Consider the following 20,152-nt stretch of genomic DNA (forward strand, 5'->3'; position numbering starts at 1 on the left):
TTATTTATTTTAGGGGGGAGAGAGAGAGAGAGAGAGAGAGAGAGAATCTTAATCAGGCTCCATGCTCAGCACAGAGCCCAATGTGGGACTCATTCCTATGATGCTGGGATCATGACCTGAGCTGAAATCAAGAGTCAGATGGTTAACTAACTGAGCCACCCGGGCACCCTGAATTTAGCTTTTAAATGGATTTGTTATTGTCTCTCTCATTGTCAGAGGTGGAATCTTGTCCACTGACATGTTTCTAGTGCTGGCATGTGGGAGAAGCTTAATAATATAAATGAAAGAATGATTTGTGGATTAAGTTGTTTTTCTGGGTTCTTCTCTGGAGGAATGAGATGAATGAGGTCCTTATGCTGTGACTATTAGAATATTCTTCCCAAACATACACACTATAAAAACAGTGATGAAATAAAAAGAATGATAAGGGAATACTAGAAACAACTCTATGTCAGCAAATCAGGTAACTTGGGGGCATTCGCACAAATTCCTACTGAGGCACAGATTACTGAAACTGACTCAAGAAGAAATAGAAAATCTGAGTAGACCTATAACAAGGAATTGATTTGGTAATGTAAAAACTTCCCACAAAAGAAAGCCCAGACTCAGATGACTTCACTGGTGAATTCAACCAAACGTTTAAGGAATATCAATTCTTCACTAACTCTTCCAGAAAATACAAAAGGAGGGAATACTTTCCATCTTGTTCTAGGAGGCCAGTGTTATCCAAACACCAAAACCAGACAAAGATATCACAAGAAAAGAAAATGACTAATATCCATTATACATATAGATGCAAAAATTCTCAAGAAAATACTATCAAATGTATTTTAGCAGTGGCATATAGAAAGGATTGCACAGCCAAAGTTGTCATACTCTGGGTAATTGTGAAACGTGACCATCCCACCACCAACACTGACCCCTTACAAATAACTCAGTAGGAAACACTTATACTAACTCAAAGAGAAGTGTAGAGTCAAAAGCCTAGGTCTATGTCCAATTTTTACAGCCACCTTAAAAGGAAGAAGACAGAAGAAAAATAAAAGCATAAAAAAGGATACCTGGTGGTCCTGAAAATCCTGGATTTCCTGGATATCCTTTTTGACCAGGTGGTCCCACCTCACCTCGATGACCTGGCATCCCTGGTGGTCCGGGTTCTCCAGGAAAGCCTGACCTATCCAAGCCTGGAATACCTGGGTCTCCCTTTGGCCCCGTTTCACCTCTTCTGCCTAGGTATGAATGAATGAATGAATGAATGAACAAATGAACACACAACTGCTTTCCCTACCAACTCCAGAAATATTTTTTATGACTATAAATATTTAGCTGTGTGATTATGGGCAAACCACACACTCATCTGATTGATTGGCTGATTTCATCCCCTTCTGTAAAATTTCTAAGATCACTTCTACCTTTAACATTCTGTTTCAGTGATTCATGCAGTAATAAAAGTGTAGAGTTTAGATCTATTTTCTAGTCCTGCAGACATATCCTGGGACTGCACTTTATGACTGTAGCTCAGTCTTTAACCTGCAGAATAATACATACAGAGCCACCCACGTGGAGGCGAGCCACCAGATATTCTGGAAACAACAACAGCACTACGACAAGCATTAATCTCTTAGCCCAACATTGGATTGTGAACATAAAAGCAGGATGATAGCTCATAGGCATTAGCTGAGCTCTAAACGATTTTTCTCAGTCCACAGGTCTGATTGAGAAGAGCCAACAAAATAGAATAAGTTTCACACAATCTGGGCCATCTAGCCTGCATAATTTAGATTTATTTCATAAGCTTATTTTATGTTGCTTGGGAAGCAATTAACTACATATCAAAATTTACCACTTTATATACTAATGAAGGTAATGATAAAGCTTTTTTCTGAGAGTTTATATGCACATAAATATACATGTAAATATACATATATATGTATATATCCTCAATATGTATATATACTCAGTCATGTGTACAAGGCACAAACCAATTTTACTGTACTAACCTGAGGTCTCTTACTCTATAGATGGTACTCACTGCAACAAATCCACGACAAGGTTTAGATGGCTAAAATAACATTCCCCGCTGAACAGTGGTCAGCACTTGCTGCTGGACAGTTCCCATGTTAAGCAGCAAAGCGCAGAGCTGGAGTCTCAAGTCACCTATCGGCCTAATAACTAGTTTCAAGGCCCTCCTCTTACCTTGTTGACCTTCCAATCCATTTAATCCTGGAAGTCCTTGGGCTCCCCTGGGACCCTCCATGCACCTTCCTGGGGGTCCTTTTTCTCCAGGTGGTCCAGCCTTCCCTGGATCCCCTACAAAACGGTCCCAGAATATATTCAGATGCCAAAACCCAAGGTCCTAGTACAATCATTCTCTTGTAACTTTTCCCCCCAAATTGAACCTATATTTAATACAGTGGATATGTCTTTTTACAGAGGAAACTCACTATAAAGGACAGAAGGAAGGAAGGAGGAAGGAAAGAAAAAAATAAAGGTAGGGCAGTGATGTTGAATGGAAAAATAATTAGGACCTGCAGATTCTGTCTGTTGAACTAGAAGTTTGAGAAGAACTCTTCATCCTAGCACACTTTTAATTTGCTGCCTTTTAGCAGAGATCGCAGTGGAGAAAAATAATCACACGAGCCACTGTACCTTGTGGTCCATCAAGCCCTCTGGTTCCTGGAATTCCAGGGAGACCTGGATGTCCAGGGAGTCCAATTTCTCCATTTTTCCCAGAATTGCCTCTTTCTCCCGGAAAACCTGGCGTTCCTGGTTCTCCAGGCAAGGCTAGTCCCGGCTCTCCCTGTTCCACAGAAGTCGTGTTAGTTTTACTATATAATGCTTCCAAATCCTTCTTGACTACCAACTGGTCTTTAGCGCTATTAAATGGAAAATAATCTGTTCTGGGGCGCCTGGCTGGCTCAGTCAGTTGAGCGTCCAACTTCAGCTCAGGTTATGATCTCACGGTTCGTGAGTTCGAGCCTCACATTGGGCTGTCCGTGCAGAGCCTCCTTTGGATCCTCTGTCCCCCCTCTCTCTGCCCTTCCCCCACTCATGTGCATGCACGCTCTCTCTCTTTCTCAAAATAAATAAACATTAAAAAAAGAAAAAAATCCATTCTGCACAGTCACCACCATGCTATCAACTTTCCTATTTCAACTCTAGTTGCTGAGTTTTCTATTCAATTATGCTTAAGTATTCTTGAGGCTATATAACTCTTTTAGAAGGGTGAAATTGTCTGGAAACAGTCTAGATGTCTCTCCTTTTGATTGCTTTTCTCCTAGTTATCCACACTTCCTCTTAGAGTCCTTCCATTTTAAATACTCTGAATGCTTCTGAAGATTAAGGAAGAAATAGAGAGGCAAACTTATCTTCTAACCCCTTCTATTTTCCTTTCTAAAAGGGAGGGATGGTTCAGAAGAACATTAAAAAGTATTTCCTTTACCATCTACAAATATATAGATAATTTCTACACCTAGAGCATCCTACCTGGCTGATTGTAATTGCCCACCTCCCTCATCATTCTTCCCTGCCCCCCACCACCATCAGTCTGAGTTTTAATTCTTGAAGAACCTTGGCTCCGGGGAGACCTGGTTCTCCAGGTGACCCAGGCTTTCCCATTTCTCCTGGACAACCTGGTGATCCTTTTGCTCCTGGAAAACCTTGGTCTCCTACAGAGAAAAAATAATAAAGGTTGTAGGATTAGGCTTACGAAAAGATTCTGAGCAGTGTCTCTGTTTTATCTGATTTTATCTGATGTTTTTATGGGGCAAGTTGCTAGAAATGTTTTTATGAAAGTTTGAATGATGAAAAAGCCAACTGCTGGGGGGCCCCGGGTGGCTCAGTCTGTTACTTGATTTTGGCTTGGGTCATGATCTCACAGTTCATGAATTCAAGCCCTGCATCGGGCTTTGTGCTGACAGTGTGGAGCCTGCTAGGGATATTCTCTCTCTCTACTTTTCCTCTGCCCCTCCCCCACTCACACTGTCTCGAAATAAATAAATAAATAAACTTAAAAAAGAAAATGAAAAAGTCAACTGCTAAATTAGCAGTTAAAAAAATGCTGTTTCAAATCAGATCCTCAATTTAAAAAATGACTTTCTCCATTTTGTTGTTTAGGATGGCTACAATTTTGATTTGGCAGTTCTTTAAACCACTGATACTGGTTGTCAATTTGGCAGACTTTATCTTTTCAAGTTGTATTTTACATAAAGCGTACAGCCAAATGAATTTTTGCAGGTGTAGATATCCTTGAAGCATGACCCAGATCAAGATAGAAAGGCTTTCCAGCGCCCTGGGTAGCCTGTCTCAACATGGGTGGTTCAAGAGAATTACTTCCTAATGCCATGAATGTAATGAATTAACTTTTTTCTTATATATTTATAATAGGAGAACTGAGGAAGGAGTCACACAGATCATTTTCTCTGTTCTGTGGTTCAGAAGAGGAAACCCTGGTGGGGCAAGGCTGCGGTCAGAGAGTTCTTTTGTGCCCCTAATATGACCAATTTTTAATTCGTCATTAGTTCACGCATTATTAGGTTCAATTTTGAATTTTGAATCTGTACTTTAAAGGATTTTCTTAGGCTATTTCTTGTCCCCATGGTTGAGTCTCCTCCCAGAGGGTAAATCCATGGGGTTACAAGCTAGGATGCAATTTCTCAATGCAGGGTCCAAAAAGAACTAGGCAAAATATGGGCCAGGCTGCGTTACTTCAAAGATCATTGGGAAGACATCCAAGAAATTGGAGTCTAGGACATCCTTGAAACTATTACATCTTCCATTTCAAATAGTCCTAAACTGAGATCAATATTTCCACATTTGGGCAGAACTAATGCACTCCAGACACTGACGACATCTCAAAGAGAACAAGAACCAAAAATGGATTCTATGTTGACACTTTAAATAATATTGAAACAAACATAAAGTGATTATAAAATCTGAAAATCTATGCCACAACCCAGGGACCATGAGAGCTCATACGCCATCCTGGGCAAAACTCTGATGTATTTATTAGGTGACTGTCTTCTCTGTATCTGGATTTCTTTGGGGTGTTTTCCCTTTGATGGGAAACAGATTTGTTCCCAAAGGAAGATAATTTCTGTAGTTTATATGGGAGTGTATAGGACAACCAGTTACTTGTGATTTAATAGTTCTTTTTTTTAATTATAAAAGAAATGTATAAAGTGAAAACATGCATAAATGTAAAGAAAGTACGTTTATTAAGAAGGAAAAAAAAATCCTCACAGTTCCACACTCGACAAGAATCACTTTTACCATTTTTGTAAATTGCTTTCCAGATGTTTTCTGCATATTTTAAAACTTTTAATTGAAATGAGATGTATAAATCTGTATGAATTCTGCCTCTCTGCCTAACATCATAGTAAGACTTTTTTTTCTCATTTAAGATGGATGAAAAACATTATTTTAAATACCACATTATGGATCTTTTCCATGTTATTCATGATATGTATTTATATTTTCTTTTTTTTAAGTTTATTTATTTTGAGAGAAAGAGGGAGCGTGCAGGGCAGAGAGACAGACAGAGAGAGGGAAGGAGAGACAGACAATCCCAAGCAGACGCTGCACCGTCAGCACAGAGCTGGACACGGGGCTCAAACTCACAAACCGTGAGATCAATACCTGAGCTGAAATCAAGAGTCGGAGGCTGAAATCAAGAGTCGGAGGCTGAAATCAAGAGTCGGAGGCTTAACTGACTGAGCAACCCAGACACCCTTGCATTTATATTTTCCAAACGTCCACAATGATCCCTATGTTTTAAAATTTGTAAACCTACCCTTAGGTCCTGGGGGCCCAGGGAAGCCAATTCCTGGAATCCCTGGTTCACCATCGGGCCCAGGAAGACCCGGATAACGACATTTTCCTATGGATCCAGGGATACCTTAAAAACACACACACACCCACATAAGGTACTTCCCTTCATCTTGCCTTGAGACAAAAAGTCTAAGTTTCTGTGTCATCCTAGGCCTTTCTGGAAATTAAGAAATAATTTTAATATAACCCCAACTGTACGCTCTTCCTCTCCATTCTTATCCAGTGTAGCTCCATTAGGAGCTACAGATAATGTTTAAGATAGAGCTTAATTCCTAAAAAGAAATATTCTAACTATCTTGGACTACATACGTCTCCCTCCATGCATGCAAAATTAAGTTTTAGATCAAATTGGCAAAGCAGTTACATTTTCAAATGAAGAAGCAATGGGGACTATCCTGATTAGCCACTGGCAAACGTCACTTATTCCCCCACCAAAAACCCATGAAGACTGTTCTGCTCTTGGGTTCCTTTTAAGTAATTATATCAAGTCCTTTTTTTTTTTTTTTTAAATCAGAAGTACCAATGGGGAATAATTTGGCTAATCTCAAAGAACAACAACAAGTCCCCTGCCTGTTGGCTTGTTATCTGACCAGACTCCGGCCTCTGCATTCTTTTAGAGCCAATAAATATATTTTTTCCTTACCAAAGGGACAATATTTTTCTAGAACAATCAGGATGCCATTTGATGTCGTGCACCAGACGTGACAAAGGGGATACTCACCAGGCGGACCTTGGGGGCCAGCACGGCCAGGGAGCCCTGGAGGTCCTGGGGGCCCTGGGACTGGTGTCGCAACACTGAATTCTCCCTTAGGACCTTAAGAAAGTTTGTGATCATAAGACTGGTGTGCATTTTGAAGCTTTTTTTTTGGTTCAGGGGGAGCAAATGTAATTATAAGGGGTTTATAAACATATCCCAAGGAATATAAAAAATAGTTTCTGCTTCCATAGGCTTTAAAACTGGCTTAAAGATGACCAACCCATTGAAACTTTCTTATTCAAGTGATGAATATTTATAAGCATTTACTATTGTCTAAGCTTCAATTATAGCTCAATTCAATGCCGGTCTATTGAAAGGGAAGCTATTCTAAAAAAAAAAAATCAATGATATGGAATTCAGTGTAAATGTTAGTGAATATTTATTTGGTAGGTTATTTATTGGGTGACTAGTTTTCACAGGAAGAAAGTATGGCATGCTGAACAAAAGATCAAGTGTGGCTTGGGCACATATTTTAACCTCTGTGGTAATTTCTTCATGTGTCATTGGGGAAATAATGCCTACCCAGTCCATAAAAATTCGAGATAATGTGGCTATGCTGGCCAACATTAAAAACATGTTAGTGATTTGAATTATCCGTATATTTATGGAAAAAATAAGTTTATAGTAGTTTGATGGGAAAAACTTCATGATAATGTATTTTACGACAATGGAGTCCTTCACTAGAAATTCACATGTAGAAAGAACAGAAGATTTGAAGATGGATTAGGAGATCAGGAAAACTTTTTCTGTAAAGAGCCAGATAGTAAATAATCTGGGCTTTGTGGTCCAAATGGTCTCTATACCATAACTCAATGCTGCCATTGCAGCATGAGAACAGCCAGGAACAATATGGATATGAATGAGGGTGGCTACGTGCTAGGAAAACATTATTTATGGACACTGAAACTTGAATTTCATATAATTTTCATGTACCACAAAGTATTATTCAAAAGATTTTTTCCCTAATCATTTGAAAATATAAAAACCACTTTTAGCTTGTGGATCATACATAAATATGCGGTAGGCTGGATTTAGACTATGGGCTGCCATGGTTTGCCAATCCCTGGATTAGAATAGCAGCCTCAAAAGTAAGGTGCAGAAGAAAAACACATATATATATACACATATACATATGTATATACATATATACATACATATATATGTGTATATATATACATATATATATATATATAGTCACAAAAAAAGCTTTACGCACATGTGTGGACAGAAATGCATGCATACAATGTAAAAAATATACAGAAATGCTTGGGGAGAGGCACTTACATATTTTTTTACTGATAAGGGATACTATAAAACAATTTGGAGGCCATTAGTTTATTGAGTCTCACCCTTTAAAGTGATATTAGAAGTAAGAAATGACATGGTGGCATTATTTGTTGAAAACCGTCAGCAATGTGCAATTCTTATCTTCCGCCATGTTCTCTGCCACGGATAAACATTGGGGATCAGATCCCTCCTGAATCCACAAACTATGTTCAGTACACGTGGATCCCAAAAGTTACTGAGGCTTTAGGACTATTGTCAGAAAACTATTCTTCATTTATCTTAGATATTTTGAAGTTTTATTTGTAAACTGTCTATTGGATTATGGGTCAAAAGAATAAATTTGCAACAACATTAGTGGACCCTTGAGACTCAGAAGGGGCTTCTCAGGATCAATTTCATAGATTTCCTCCCCCCTCCTTTGTTTATCATAACTGATTGCCACTCATTCCATCTATTTCTGTTTAGCATATGGAGATAGACTATCTTAGGAAATTTCAACTGAACTTCTCAGTAACAGAGAAAATACATTTTCTCTGACATATCCTACATATTCTTTCCGAGTGTCTATGAGTTGACATATTCTACTTATTAGAAGTAAGTTTCTATACATCATTTTAGTCTTGAGGGAGCTTTACTTGCTCTAGGAACCATAGACCCACTCCATAGGAAAACAGGACTGGAAAGAAAACTAACCAACCGGCTTCTCCAGGTGGTCCGGGGGCTCCAGGAATTCCTTGGGTACCCTTTGGACCAGGCTCTCCCTGCGGTCCATAGTCTGGTGGTCCAGGTGGTCCTGCAGGTCCCGGGGGCCCAGGGGTGCCGGGATCCCCTGGAGGACCCTGGTCCCCCTTCTCACCAGTCAGGGCCTGTGACAACAGGAATACGTTTGGATGGTGCTTCATTCCAGTATCTCCTTCCACGGGTTAATCTTACCATGAATACGAGTACCAGATAAGCAGCCAATGAGAAAACTTTGAATCAAAAAGCAGGTATTTGAAGGGAATTGTTACTAAAATGAGACCGCTCTATGGTTTCTGCTGTTCTGTGCTCTTTGGATTTCAGCAACATTTCATTCACTCGAAGTCTCTGGAGACACACACTTGTGTCTTCTGGTGGGATGTCATACGTAGAACAGCCCCTGACTCTGTTCAAATCAGTCAACAGTTCAAATAGCTTTAGAGCGAACATTCGTGTGAATAGCATATTTCTCAACTAAAACCAGCACAGCAAACTTTTATTTGTTGCTTACCGGGTGTTTTCATTACAAAGGAGATTCAGGTCCAGATAGACTGTATTCATTTTTTTCCTTATAAAATATCTTTTGCTAGATTATGTCTTAAGATTTAATGGTAATGGTGAAAGCTATATGAGAGGTATGTTTTATACCAACTGTAAAAATACTGACTTTCCATGATTATATAGCTTAAATTGAATAAAATAATATAATTGTAAAAAAAAATATCTTTTTGTAACTGCATAGGGCCATAACTCTGGAGATGATTTGCGTATTTTAAACAAGTTAAATATGACATAATAATTGAGTTCTTCTTCCATCCCAATATGGCCTCAAATAATAGATTTGACTGGATTTTTCCTTGTTCAGGATCATTGGGTGACTCGGTGGTTTTATGTTTTTTTGTTTGTTCGTTTTTCCTTCTTCCATAATGACAGGGCATAAGACTCAACACATTACCTCCTTGAGGTTTTTCTTACATTACTTTTACTGGAACTTAATAAAGAATTAGCAAGACGCAAATGGAAGCATCATGTGAACTGTACTAGTGCTAAACCAAAAGAATTCTAGACTCTGTCCCTCGATAAGCATCACTACCACCCGGGGTGGGGGGGGACAGCCTGGCTGTTTCCCAGAGTCTGAGAAACACTGGCCCTGCCAGCTGCTCTCAGCCCAAAAGTATTTTGTAGTCAAAAAGGTATAACGAAGATTATAGGCCACATCTAGATCTTGGGGAGCCACACTTTATTCTGTATTAATGGGTCTGTAAACAAATGTTTAAATTTATTTGCCAAGTTTTCCTGTCCGAGGTGGGACTCTTTTAATTGAATAACACCGATGAACTCTGGGAGACACTGGTATTTCCTGGGGCAGGCTGGGAAGCATGGCTGGCAAACTTCTCCCAGATATACTGGGGGAGGTGCTCAGCCTCTGCCCCCTGACATCTTCAAATAGATCCCCGTAGGAATCTCTCAAGTGCACATGTGAGACATTCTATCCCTATCCCATGAAAAGAGAGAACTTACCTAAGCTTAACTATTTTAAAGGACAAAACATCTGATCTGTTTGTTTGACTAACCTCCTCCTAAAATTGTGCTTTATGCATTTATTTTTACTTCAAAGAATGAATATTGCCTTCAAGATATTGATCAAAACGTTCCCTTATTTATCATTTTCTAAACTTGTCTATAACTCATTGGGCGTAAGTGTGGAATTGTAACTTGCGTAGGAGACAAGGTCATTATCGATGTAGAATTTTATTTGGGCTAAAAGCACCACTGAGTGCTACCTATGTGTGAAAATACTACACACATGTGTTGGGGTTAGTACTGCTCATTTGAAGATGCCTCATTGTGCGGTTAGAGGGACGCACTGTGCTGAATGGCCAAGGATTTTATGAATGGAAAGTACCCAATGTGGTAACTTCAGAGCATATCAGTTGTAGGGAGGGTAATTCGAAAAAAGTTACTAGATACCAACCGGTTCCCCTTTAGGTCCTGGTGATCCTTTTACCCCGGGGGTTCCAGGAATTCCATCCAAGCCTCTTCTTCCAGGATGCCCTCTGAGCCCAGGGTCCCCTGGGGCACCCACTTGTCCATCAGGTTGAGGTGCTTCCCCTTTTTCTCCTTTAAGTCCTGGATCCCCCTGAACACCCGGGAACCCCTAGGGCGGTACAGAAACGAGTCTGCATTGCAATTGGGTACAGCTGTTCTTGTGCCAATCTTAAAAAAAAAGTCAACCAGAATTTTTCAAGTGTAATGAACATGGATATTTTTCAGACACTTTCTTTAGCCTACAAGTATAACTTCAAGCTTTTTTCCCTCTCTATTTGCTTTCAAAACTGGAATTCAGTTAGCACAATTCAATGCAACACACACAATAATATTGGTCAATATGACACAGATATCATCGTAACTTAGATTCTGTTAGAATATTGGAAATTTTAACATGCATCTATGGATCATTTGATTGAAATATATATATATATCTGTGTAACTCTCTGACTCACCGTGATAGTCAAAACTTTAATTTCTAATAGTTTATCGAGGTATAATTTACATATCATAAGATATATCTTTATACGAATACAGTTCCATGACTTTTAGTACATTTGTACATTTATGCTACGATCGCCATAATCCAGTGTTAAAACATTTCCGGTACTCCCTCGGATTCCTTCAGATCCATTTGCAGTCATGCCCTGTCCCAACCGCAGCCCAGGCAACCAGAGATCTGCTTCTAGTTCTGATCCGTTTTAAATGATTCAAAGTTCATTAATTCATTCACTTATTCACACATCATGCATTTACTCATTTAATCAAGTCTCTATGAAATGCTCTAATATTAAGTACTCTTTGCCAGGCACCAAACTGATAACCTATGTGTGGTGCTACTGTACTTCCAGAACGTGCTGTTATCCAAATTGAAACGAAAGCTCCCAAACCATGAAATCTTACTGGATATCCGGGAAGACCCGCACTTCCTGGCGACCCTGGGCTTCCTTTAGTGCCAGCTGGCCCTTGTCCACCTGCAAAGCAGTGAATTATTAAATATTTGTTGAATACCAACTCTGAGTAGCCCAGGTAATGCAGGAGTTGCAGGAAATAGGCTGCTTTCTTCTGAGGATAGAAAGACAATTTCTATCTCAAAACACAGAGGGAGAGGATGAGAGTAAATAACTGGCATAAGAGATGATGTAAAAAAAAAGCATTTAAAAAATGCTTGCCTCCCTAAAATTCTTGTCTTTATAATTTTAAGGAGATAGGTTTATTTTTTGATCAAAAAATCAATGTATGCTCCTTGTGAAAAACAGATTCAGAAAGAAGAGAATAAAAATCACCTATAGATCTACCACCAGAGGACAATATTTGCTAAAATTTTGATGTATGGCACTCTTAAATTTTATATCCATAATTTTATATCCATGAATGTGTACATGGCATTTTGGAATCTATACATATGTCAATAAATACAGATTTATAGCTTCGCTTTAAATGGCCGCAGAGTAGCCTAATGTGTGGATCAACCAACATTTATTCAGCCAGCTGCTATTTTAGAATTTGGATCATTTTTCAGCTTTTCAACATTGTAGTAAACAATGTTATGGTAAATATCTCTAGATAGTGCTTCAGATTTTTCTAATAATTTAAATAAATGTCTAAAAGCATAAGCACAAGACAAAATGGACACAAACTTTTCTGAGGCTCTGGGCATCCGTTGCCAAATTGCATTTTGCTGTACAATTTTACGCTTCCTATATGTATGTAAGTGTATCCGTTAAGGATATACCGTAAAGACCCTTTAGAGGGTCTTTTGGGTGGATCTCAAGCCAATGTATTAATAAATGTTTTGCAAGATTCGAGTCAGGGTATGTTTTTTGATAGTAATCCAGATGCTTTCACTGTTTATGTATCTTCTTTGAGCTGCACCTGTAGTATGTCAAATGTAGAAAAATCAAGGAAAATACAACACAGCTACTGGGTCAGCAGCAGCGAGCTGCCCACCCACATTCTACCCTTGGGTCACTCAAGGGGAATGTAGAAAAATAATCATTGCTTTCCTTCCATTCTTTGCCTCCCTGTCTCCCTTGCTCCTTCCCTTTCTGTCAGCTTTTGTTTTAATAGAACATTTCACCCAGAGTCTTAGGCACCGAATAGGAACGGCATGAGGGACAGAGGGCCCGTTATGCCCACCCTTCACCCCCTCTTTGCCTCCCCCGCTTCTCCCCTCTCAAGCCTGTCTCAGAGAGTCAGGGGGCAGAGATGGCAAAGTAACGAAGGCATTTATAAAGGAACAGGAATGATGTGAGCGTGGCAAAGGACCCTGGCTGAATGCGTGTCCTCTCTCAGCTGGCCACAGTGCCATTAGCGTTTCTTCTGTGGATGGTGACCCCACTTCCCGAAGCCCCTGTGCCGATGCAAATGTCTACCCAATGGTGGTAACATACAAATATTCCCTGATCGATGTTGCCAGGTAGACCTTTGGATTCACTTGCTTCAAAGGGAAGCCCCTGGCACAGCGATTGAAGGATGCCAGCGAAGAGAGCAGGAGCATGGCTCAGGAGGAGAGTGGATTTCAGTCCAGGCTTTGCCACTTATGAGCTATGCCACCTTACGCCTCAGCTTCCTCATCTGTCAAATGGGGTCAATGACAGCACCTACCTGTAGGACTGAGGTGAGGAATAGGCATGGAGGTCCATACGACACCTAGCAGACCAAGGTGGTCATGGCAAAACCAGGACTGCACCGTGTGACGGAGGCCCTGAGTAGCCAGGGGAGAGGTACCAGCGGCGGAGGAACCCAACTAATGAGTAGAGACTTTCTCTACCTCGAGATTTTTGTCCACGGCCAGTTCTGTGACCGAGAAAGGGGAGGTGGGACAGCAGAGACAGTGGACAGTCTGAAGCAACCCTGTGGGGTGGGGAGTCCTGGTCTGGCACGGACGTCCAGAAGAGAAGCAACACAGGCTCTGTTTGGCTCGCAGAATATTGGCCTAGCGGATGGTTTTTTTCTTTCAAAAATGGAGTTAGCAAATTTTGAAAAAAAAAAATGAGATTTCAGCTAAAAACCCGAGTTTATTTCTTCTCATGAAAAATTGGAAGATTTATCAACACGGGCCTAAAGTGCTGCCAGCAACAACAGACTGGAGCTGGTGCACGATGGCCCCCTCCAATGTGCCTTCCAGTTTACCACAGTCCTCTCCACTCCCTACTGTGCCCCACTGGGGTGCTTTTTTTATTGCATTTGTATCCTTTTTTTAAGTTTATTTATTTATTTTGAGAGAGAGTGTGAGCGGGGTGGGGCAGAGAGACAGGGAGAGAATCCCAAGCAGGTTCTGCGATGTCATCGTGGAGCCCGATGTAGGGATCGATCTCAAGAACCATGAGATCAAGACCTGGGCCAAAATCAAGAGCCAGACCCTCAACCGACTGAGCCACCCAGGCGCCCTTGTACTTGTGTCCTGAATGAAACAGTGCCTATGCCCATGACTCTACCAAAAGCGGGGATTTAAAAAACAAACAAACAAAAAAACCCTAAACAGACTGAAGAGAATTGTGTCTTTTAAGAAAAAAAAGAGAGAGAGAGAGAGAGCTTATTTCTTTATGGAAGAAAAAAGTGGTGTGTGTTTGGTATGGCTGCCTCACTCCTCCAAGTTACCTGCTGGATCCCTGTAGGAACCCCAGTCTACAATTCCTGGGGAATACCATGGTTTGCTAGAATTCGGCAACTAAAACGGAAAAGGGGAAAAGGCCAGTTTCTGTGTTAGTTCGGCTTACTTTATGTTAACCGAGTATATGTTTGAAAATCTCCAAATTCAGGGAAACCCCATCACTGACATTCAGAAGTCTGACACCTTTTTTTTTAACCACCCAGGGAGCTGACCCTTTTGTACCTGGGATTCCTTTCATGCCGTCTAACCCCGGCAATCCTGGGAGGCCCGGAGGCCCTGGGACACAAGGGCACTGGATGCACAGGAGGCCTGGTTCCCCTGCAATGATAGCAGCTTGTTACTCATAAACCCACATCTAGTCCTCAGAAAGGACAGATACTTCCTAACCACACAATCATTTATTACATTAAGATTTGTGTGTGTGTGTGTGTGTGTGTGTGTGTGTGTAGTGAAAATCACCTAGGACACTGTGCATTTTTTTATGTTGTTGATTTTTATTTTATTATATATATATATATTTAAGTTTATTTATTTTTGAGGGTGGGGAGAGGCAGAGAGAAGAGAGAGAGAGAATCCCAAGCAGGCTCCTTGCTGCCAGCATGGTGCCCAACTCCGGGGCTTGATCTCACAAAGCATGAGATGATGACGGAGCCGAAATTAAGAGTTGGGTGCTTAACCAAATGAGCCACCCAAGGGCCCCAGACATTGCACATATTAATAAAAAGTCATTCATCTATTAGAACTGCTTACTTTATCCATCTGACCTTCTTAATGTTCTCAGAGGAAATCCTGAGTCAAGCATAAAACATCCTGTATTACAGCCACCTCTCTCCTTCAGTGCAGGATAATACTCATATTCCAGGAACATCCAACAATTTATTGCACGGGTGCTAAATAAATGATTGATTTATAGATAAATGAAAACTTTGAGGTAATTCTTCTGGAAAAGAGGCCAGCCTTGACTGTCTGCAGTTTGGGATCATTGTTGTTTTGGTGGGGGAGGAATCAAATGGGGACAGTAATGATGACGAGCATGGCTTACTTGAATAGAACAACCATTGATTGAACCAACCTTTGGGCCCATCGACTCCTGGGATTCCTGGAAGCCCTATAGGGCCTGGAAGTCCACTATCTCCAGGTGGACCTTTGCGAAAAATGATGTCACCTGCAAAAAGACAACACCAGAACTTGATTTTTATCTCTTTATGTGTTTTTGTTCAATTAGCACGTTTCTGCACTATGCATTATTTTATACACACTCCCCCATACTTGTTTTAGAAGCCGAGTCTTTTGAAGGTTCGTCTACACTGAAGACTGAAGCATGTTGACCAGCTTTTCCTTTCTCATTACACATGTGATTTTTTTAAGTTTATTTATTTTGAGAGAGAGAGAGAGAGAGAGAGAGAGAGTGTGTGTGTGTGTGTGTGTGTGTGTGTGTGTGTAGGGGAGGGGCAGAGAGAGAGAGGGAGAGAGAGAGAATCCCAATGCTCAGTATGGGGTGGGACACAGGGCTTGATCTCACAACTGTGAGATCATTACCTGAGCTGGATGCTTAAGACTGAGCTACCCAGGGGCCCACACAAGTGATATTTTTTAATACTGGTGTAGTGATTCTTTGAAAGCTCGTTATATGGTTCTCATCATATAATCAACTCGTGTTATTTTATTCAGTTACTTCTAATTATTTCAAGACTATTCTTTTAACATTTTTAGGCAAAGGGTCAAATCTCATTTTTCTATATATCTTGGATACCTTGAATCTTCCTGATACATAGTAGATGCCTAATACAGACTGAGTGAAAAAGTTCAGACAGAATATCATCTGTTTTCTCTGTATTGCTTATTCACATCTATCAAGTTCGTCATTTTTAAAAAAAGTTTATTTATTCATTCTGAGAGAGAGAGAGAGAGAGAGAGAGAGAATCCCAAGCAGACTCCATGCTGTCAGCACAGAGCCCTACTTGAGACTCAGTCTCACGAACTGTGAGATTATGACCTGAGCCGAAGAAATCAAGAGTCATTTATCCAAGGGATACAAGCGTATTGTTTCGAAGGGACACATGCACCCCCATGTTTATAGCAGCACTATCAACAACAGCCAAAGTATGGAAAGAGCCCAAATGGCCATCGATAGATGAATGGATAAAGAAGATGTGGTAGATATACACAATGGAGTATTACTCGGCAATCAAAAAGAACAAAATCTTGCCATTGGCACCTACGTGGATGGAACTGGAGGGTATTATGCTAAGTGAAATTAGTCAGAGAAAGACAAAAATCATATGACTTCACTCCTATGAGGGCTTTAAGAGACAAAACAGATGAACATAAGGGAAGGGAAACAAAAATAATATAAAAACAGGGAGGGGGCAAAACAGAAGAGGCTCATAAATATGGAGAACAAACTGAGGGTTACAGGAGGGGTTGTGGGAGGAGGGATGGGCTAAATGGGGGAGGGGCACTAAGGAATCTACTCCTGAAATCATTGTTGCACTATATGCTAACTAATTTGGATGTAAATTTAAAAAAATGAAAAGTAAAACAAGTTAAAAAAAAAAAAAAAGAAATCAAGGGTCAGACACTTAACTGACTGAGCCACCCAGGTGCCCCTGAGGCTTTCATTCCTAATGTGGGTCTTCAAGAAAGCTCTTTCCAGTCCTTCCACAAGCATATGCTACTATAATGCGACAACGAACAGCTCATTCTCTTCGGCTTTTCTGTTCTATGACCAAATTTTTGGTCTTGCCATTTCAAATGTAGGCACAAGGCAATACTGATGAAACTAAATATTTGAAAATGGTACCTATAGCTGCCCCAAATTTCAGAGCAACAAGGTGCCAGTGGAAACATTTAACTGAGATGGAATGTGGTCCATGTAATGTCTGACTTGGAAAGGAAGGTTCGTTTTGTGATCCAGTTTTCTATGTCTTTAGAATGACTGGATAGTTATCTTTAAACAATAAAATCTAACGGCAGTTTTCTACTTAATGCAGTCATATGTGTATTTACACATTGATACATTTGTATCTACTTAAACATTTTCATACTCCTGTCATACTCATTTCAACAAATACTTGAGTACTTACAACGTTCCAGCCCCCTGTGCTACGTTCTTGGCTTAAAACGCTTAAAACGGCAAACTAGACACTGTCTCTGACCTCCAAGAGCTTTGAGTCTTGTAGGGGAAACTGACAATGACAGGTAACGTGAAAAACTCTCCTACTGGATAAGCTCGGGTGTTACAGGATGTGGGCTCAGTGAAAACTCCCTGTTGGGCTTGAACTTGAAGGTGCGACTCGAAGGGCAGACGGGTGTTGTTTGGCAAAAGATAGGAAGCCAGCGTTGTCTTGGAGGGGAGAGGATGCATGCATGGTGTGCCAGGGAAGGGGCTGTATTACCGCAGCACCCCGACTGTGGCACTCATTAGCTACAAGATGTTAGTGTTAATAATTCAGGTAAATGTCTGGCTATTTGAGCAATATTTGAGAAAGAACAGAAGCTTCCCTTTAGGCCAACAGCTATTTAAGAAATTATCCCATTAATAAAAAGATACAATATCCAAGAACAGGTTCATCAGGTTCATCTTCCGCAACATGAGCATCCTAAACCACATCCTGAAAAAGACTCAGAGAACTAGAAATTGTTCAAATTCTCAACACGGTGAAACGTTTCAGTTTAGTTTTGCTTTGTTTTCCACGTTGGTTCACGCCATAGCTTAACAGCTTTTGTTCTTAGATATTGTATCTTTTTATTAATGGGATAATTTCTTAAATAGCTATTGGCCTAAAGGGAAGCTTCTATTCTTTCTCAAATATTGCTCAGATAGCCAGACATTTACCTGAATTATCTTATTAACACTAAGAGTTTTCCGGATTATTCTTTTGGATTTTCCAAGTTTATAATCGTACTATCTATAAATAATACATCCTTCCTTTCTTAAAAACAAAATTCCTGGAGCCCCTGGGTGGCTCAGTCGGTTAAGCAATCTGACTCGATTTTGGCTCAGGTCATGGTCTCACAGTTGGTTCATGAGATCGAGCCCTGAGTGGGGCTCCATTGCTGACTGTGCAGAACCTGCTTGGGGCTGTCTCTCTCCCTCTCTCTCTGCCCCTCCCTCACTCATGCAGCCTCTCCCTCTCTCTCTCAAAATGGGTAAACAAACAAACAAACAAACAAAAGAAAATCCTTGACACGTAGAAAATTCTTAAGGCTATTAGGAGGGTTGAGTACAAAACATAAGACCTACAAGGCAGCTTCCAGAGAGGTGTTTGGGACACAAAGAGTGACCCACATGTTCCGAGGTTGTGTGTGCCTACTGGCCAACACAGAGTGCTAGGTGCCTTTACAGGTTGATGCAGAGGAGAGGACACCCCCAGGCATCAGAACTTCCAGAACTTCACATCCTCCTGGCGGCAGCTCTGTGGTCTCTGCCCCAACTTGACCTGGCAGGATCTTGCCTCATGCCCTTGCTGCACACCTCCAGCCCACACGCTGATGCCAGGGCATAGGATGCCCTGGGAGCCATGCCAACACAGCCTGGAAGTGTGTGTGTGTGCGAGGGAGGTGGGGGTGGTTAGTCTGGTCCCGTGGGATATATTCTTGACGCATGATTAATAGGAACAGGTGGATAAATTCTTGCCTCTGTTTCCTCTGGGACAGACTGTCCTGAAACAAAGTTAATACAGCTTCTTGGAGGATATTCTCCAGGGACTGAACAAGCAGTGGCAAACTTGGTCACCCCCTTTTCTGCTTCACTCCCCCTTGCTCCTGCCTTCCACTGTGCCCTCCATGGGAACTCAGCCTAAAGCTTTGCCGCACCCGCAAAGCCACCATTCCACCAGAACTGTTTTCACAGTTAATGCAAGGAAACACCAGCAGGAAGATGGCTCCTAAGACCCACACGGACGGATGGCCAAGCTGCAAGTAAGCTTCTCCATCGCCACTGATCTGCACACATCTGTCACTTGGGCCATGGCCACAAAAGGTACCTACCTGGTGGTCCTGGGTATCCCGGCGACCCTGTGGGGCCTGGTGCCCCAGGACAACCCGGGGACCCAGGAGGCCCCACTGCATTCTTTCCCGGGGGTCCTCGTTCCCCTTTCCTTCCTTTCACGCCTGGGAATCCAGGGGCTCCTCTGAGGCCAGGCCTCGACGACCCTTGGAGAAAAGAATCATTTTACCATATTTTAAATTTTTTCCCGATTCACACATGTTATCTTTCAATTGCAAAATGTAATATGTTCTTATTAATAAAAGTTGCCCCATCAAGAGGTATATAAAACATATAAAACAAAAAGAGAATATCTTCCTTCATCTGTGGCTTTGCTAAACGATCACAGGTCAGCAAAGCTCAGAAGGCTCCAGTTCCATGAGGTAATTTATATAATGTATTACAAGGGACTGAGACCGAGTTAGGGGTGCACTGTCGTCTTTTTCTTTAAAAGAACCTCATGATAAATTCTTCAGTATATGCGGTTTTATGGCTGTTTTTTCATTAAAGACTAGAAGATACCAATCTTTCAGTGTCCCAAATGAGAAAGAGAGACCACTGTCACTGGACCTTATTCCCACAGCCAGTTGTCTTAGTTATAAAAGGGCGTGATGGGGGGAGGCAGGCATCTCCTGGGAGAGAAGCCAAGCCAGGTGACACAAAGCTCATCTGTCCCTCATAAGGTGACAAGGACATGAAGAGGGGATAAGTCTCGAATCTCTGCCTTGCAAACAGTTTAACTGTGAAGAAGAGAGACCTCACCACCAAAGGGCTATGAAACCAGCAGGGGTAATGACTGATTATTTCTGATTATTGACCATAAAGGTTTTGCCATAAAAGCAAATCCACCTGTCTCATGTCCGTTTTAGAGCTCTGTAACTTTTAC

At 41.1% G+C, this 20,152-nt stretch overlaps 1 protein-coding gene across 1 annotated transcript in view; it reads right to left on the reverse strand.

The window, feature by feature from the left end:
- The window catches only part of COL4A3 (collagen type IV alpha 3 chain), a 133,304-nt gene that overhangs the window by 24,449 nt on the left and 88,703 nt on the right, over nucleotides 1-20,152 (reverse strand). Inside the window, exons 21-32 of the mRNA XM_049614795.1 lie at nucleotides 19,269-19,433; nucleotides 15,349-15,441; nucleotides 14,499-14,594; nucleotides 11,564-11,634; nucleotides 10,587-10,769; nucleotides 8,571-8,739; nucleotides 6,551-6,643; nucleotides 5,792-5,896; nucleotides 3,571-3,668; nucleotides 2,650-2,800; nucleotides 2,197-2,310; nucleotides 1,062-1,229 (exon numbers count right to left, since the gene is read on the reverse strand). Coding sequence (XP_049470752.1) covers nucleotides 1,062-1,229; nucleotides 2,197-2,310; nucleotides 2,650-2,800; nucleotides 3,571-3,668; nucleotides 5,792-5,896; nucleotides 6,551-6,643; nucleotides 8,571-8,739; nucleotides 10,587-10,769; nucleotides 11,564-11,634; nucleotides 14,499-14,594; nucleotides 15,349-15,441; nucleotides 19,269-19,433 — 1,506 coding nt within the window. The remainder of the gene's footprint in view (nucleotides 1-1,061; nucleotides 1,230-2,196; nucleotides 2,311-2,649; nucleotides 2,801-3,570; nucleotides 3,669-5,791; nucleotides 5,897-6,550; nucleotides 6,644-8,570; nucleotides 8,740-10,586; nucleotides 10,770-11,563; nucleotides 11,635-14,498; nucleotides 14,595-15,348; nucleotides 15,442-19,268; nucleotides 19,434-20,152) is intronic.

This window comes from Panthera uncia (genome assembly GCF_023721935.1).
Source record: "Panthera uncia isolate 11264 chromosome C1 unlocalized genomic scaffold, Puncia_PCG_1.0 HiC_scaffold_3, whole genome shotgun sequence".
In the NCBI taxonomy this organism is placed as follows: Eukaryota; Metazoa; Chordata; class Mammalia; order Carnivora; family Felidae; genus Panthera; species Panthera uncia.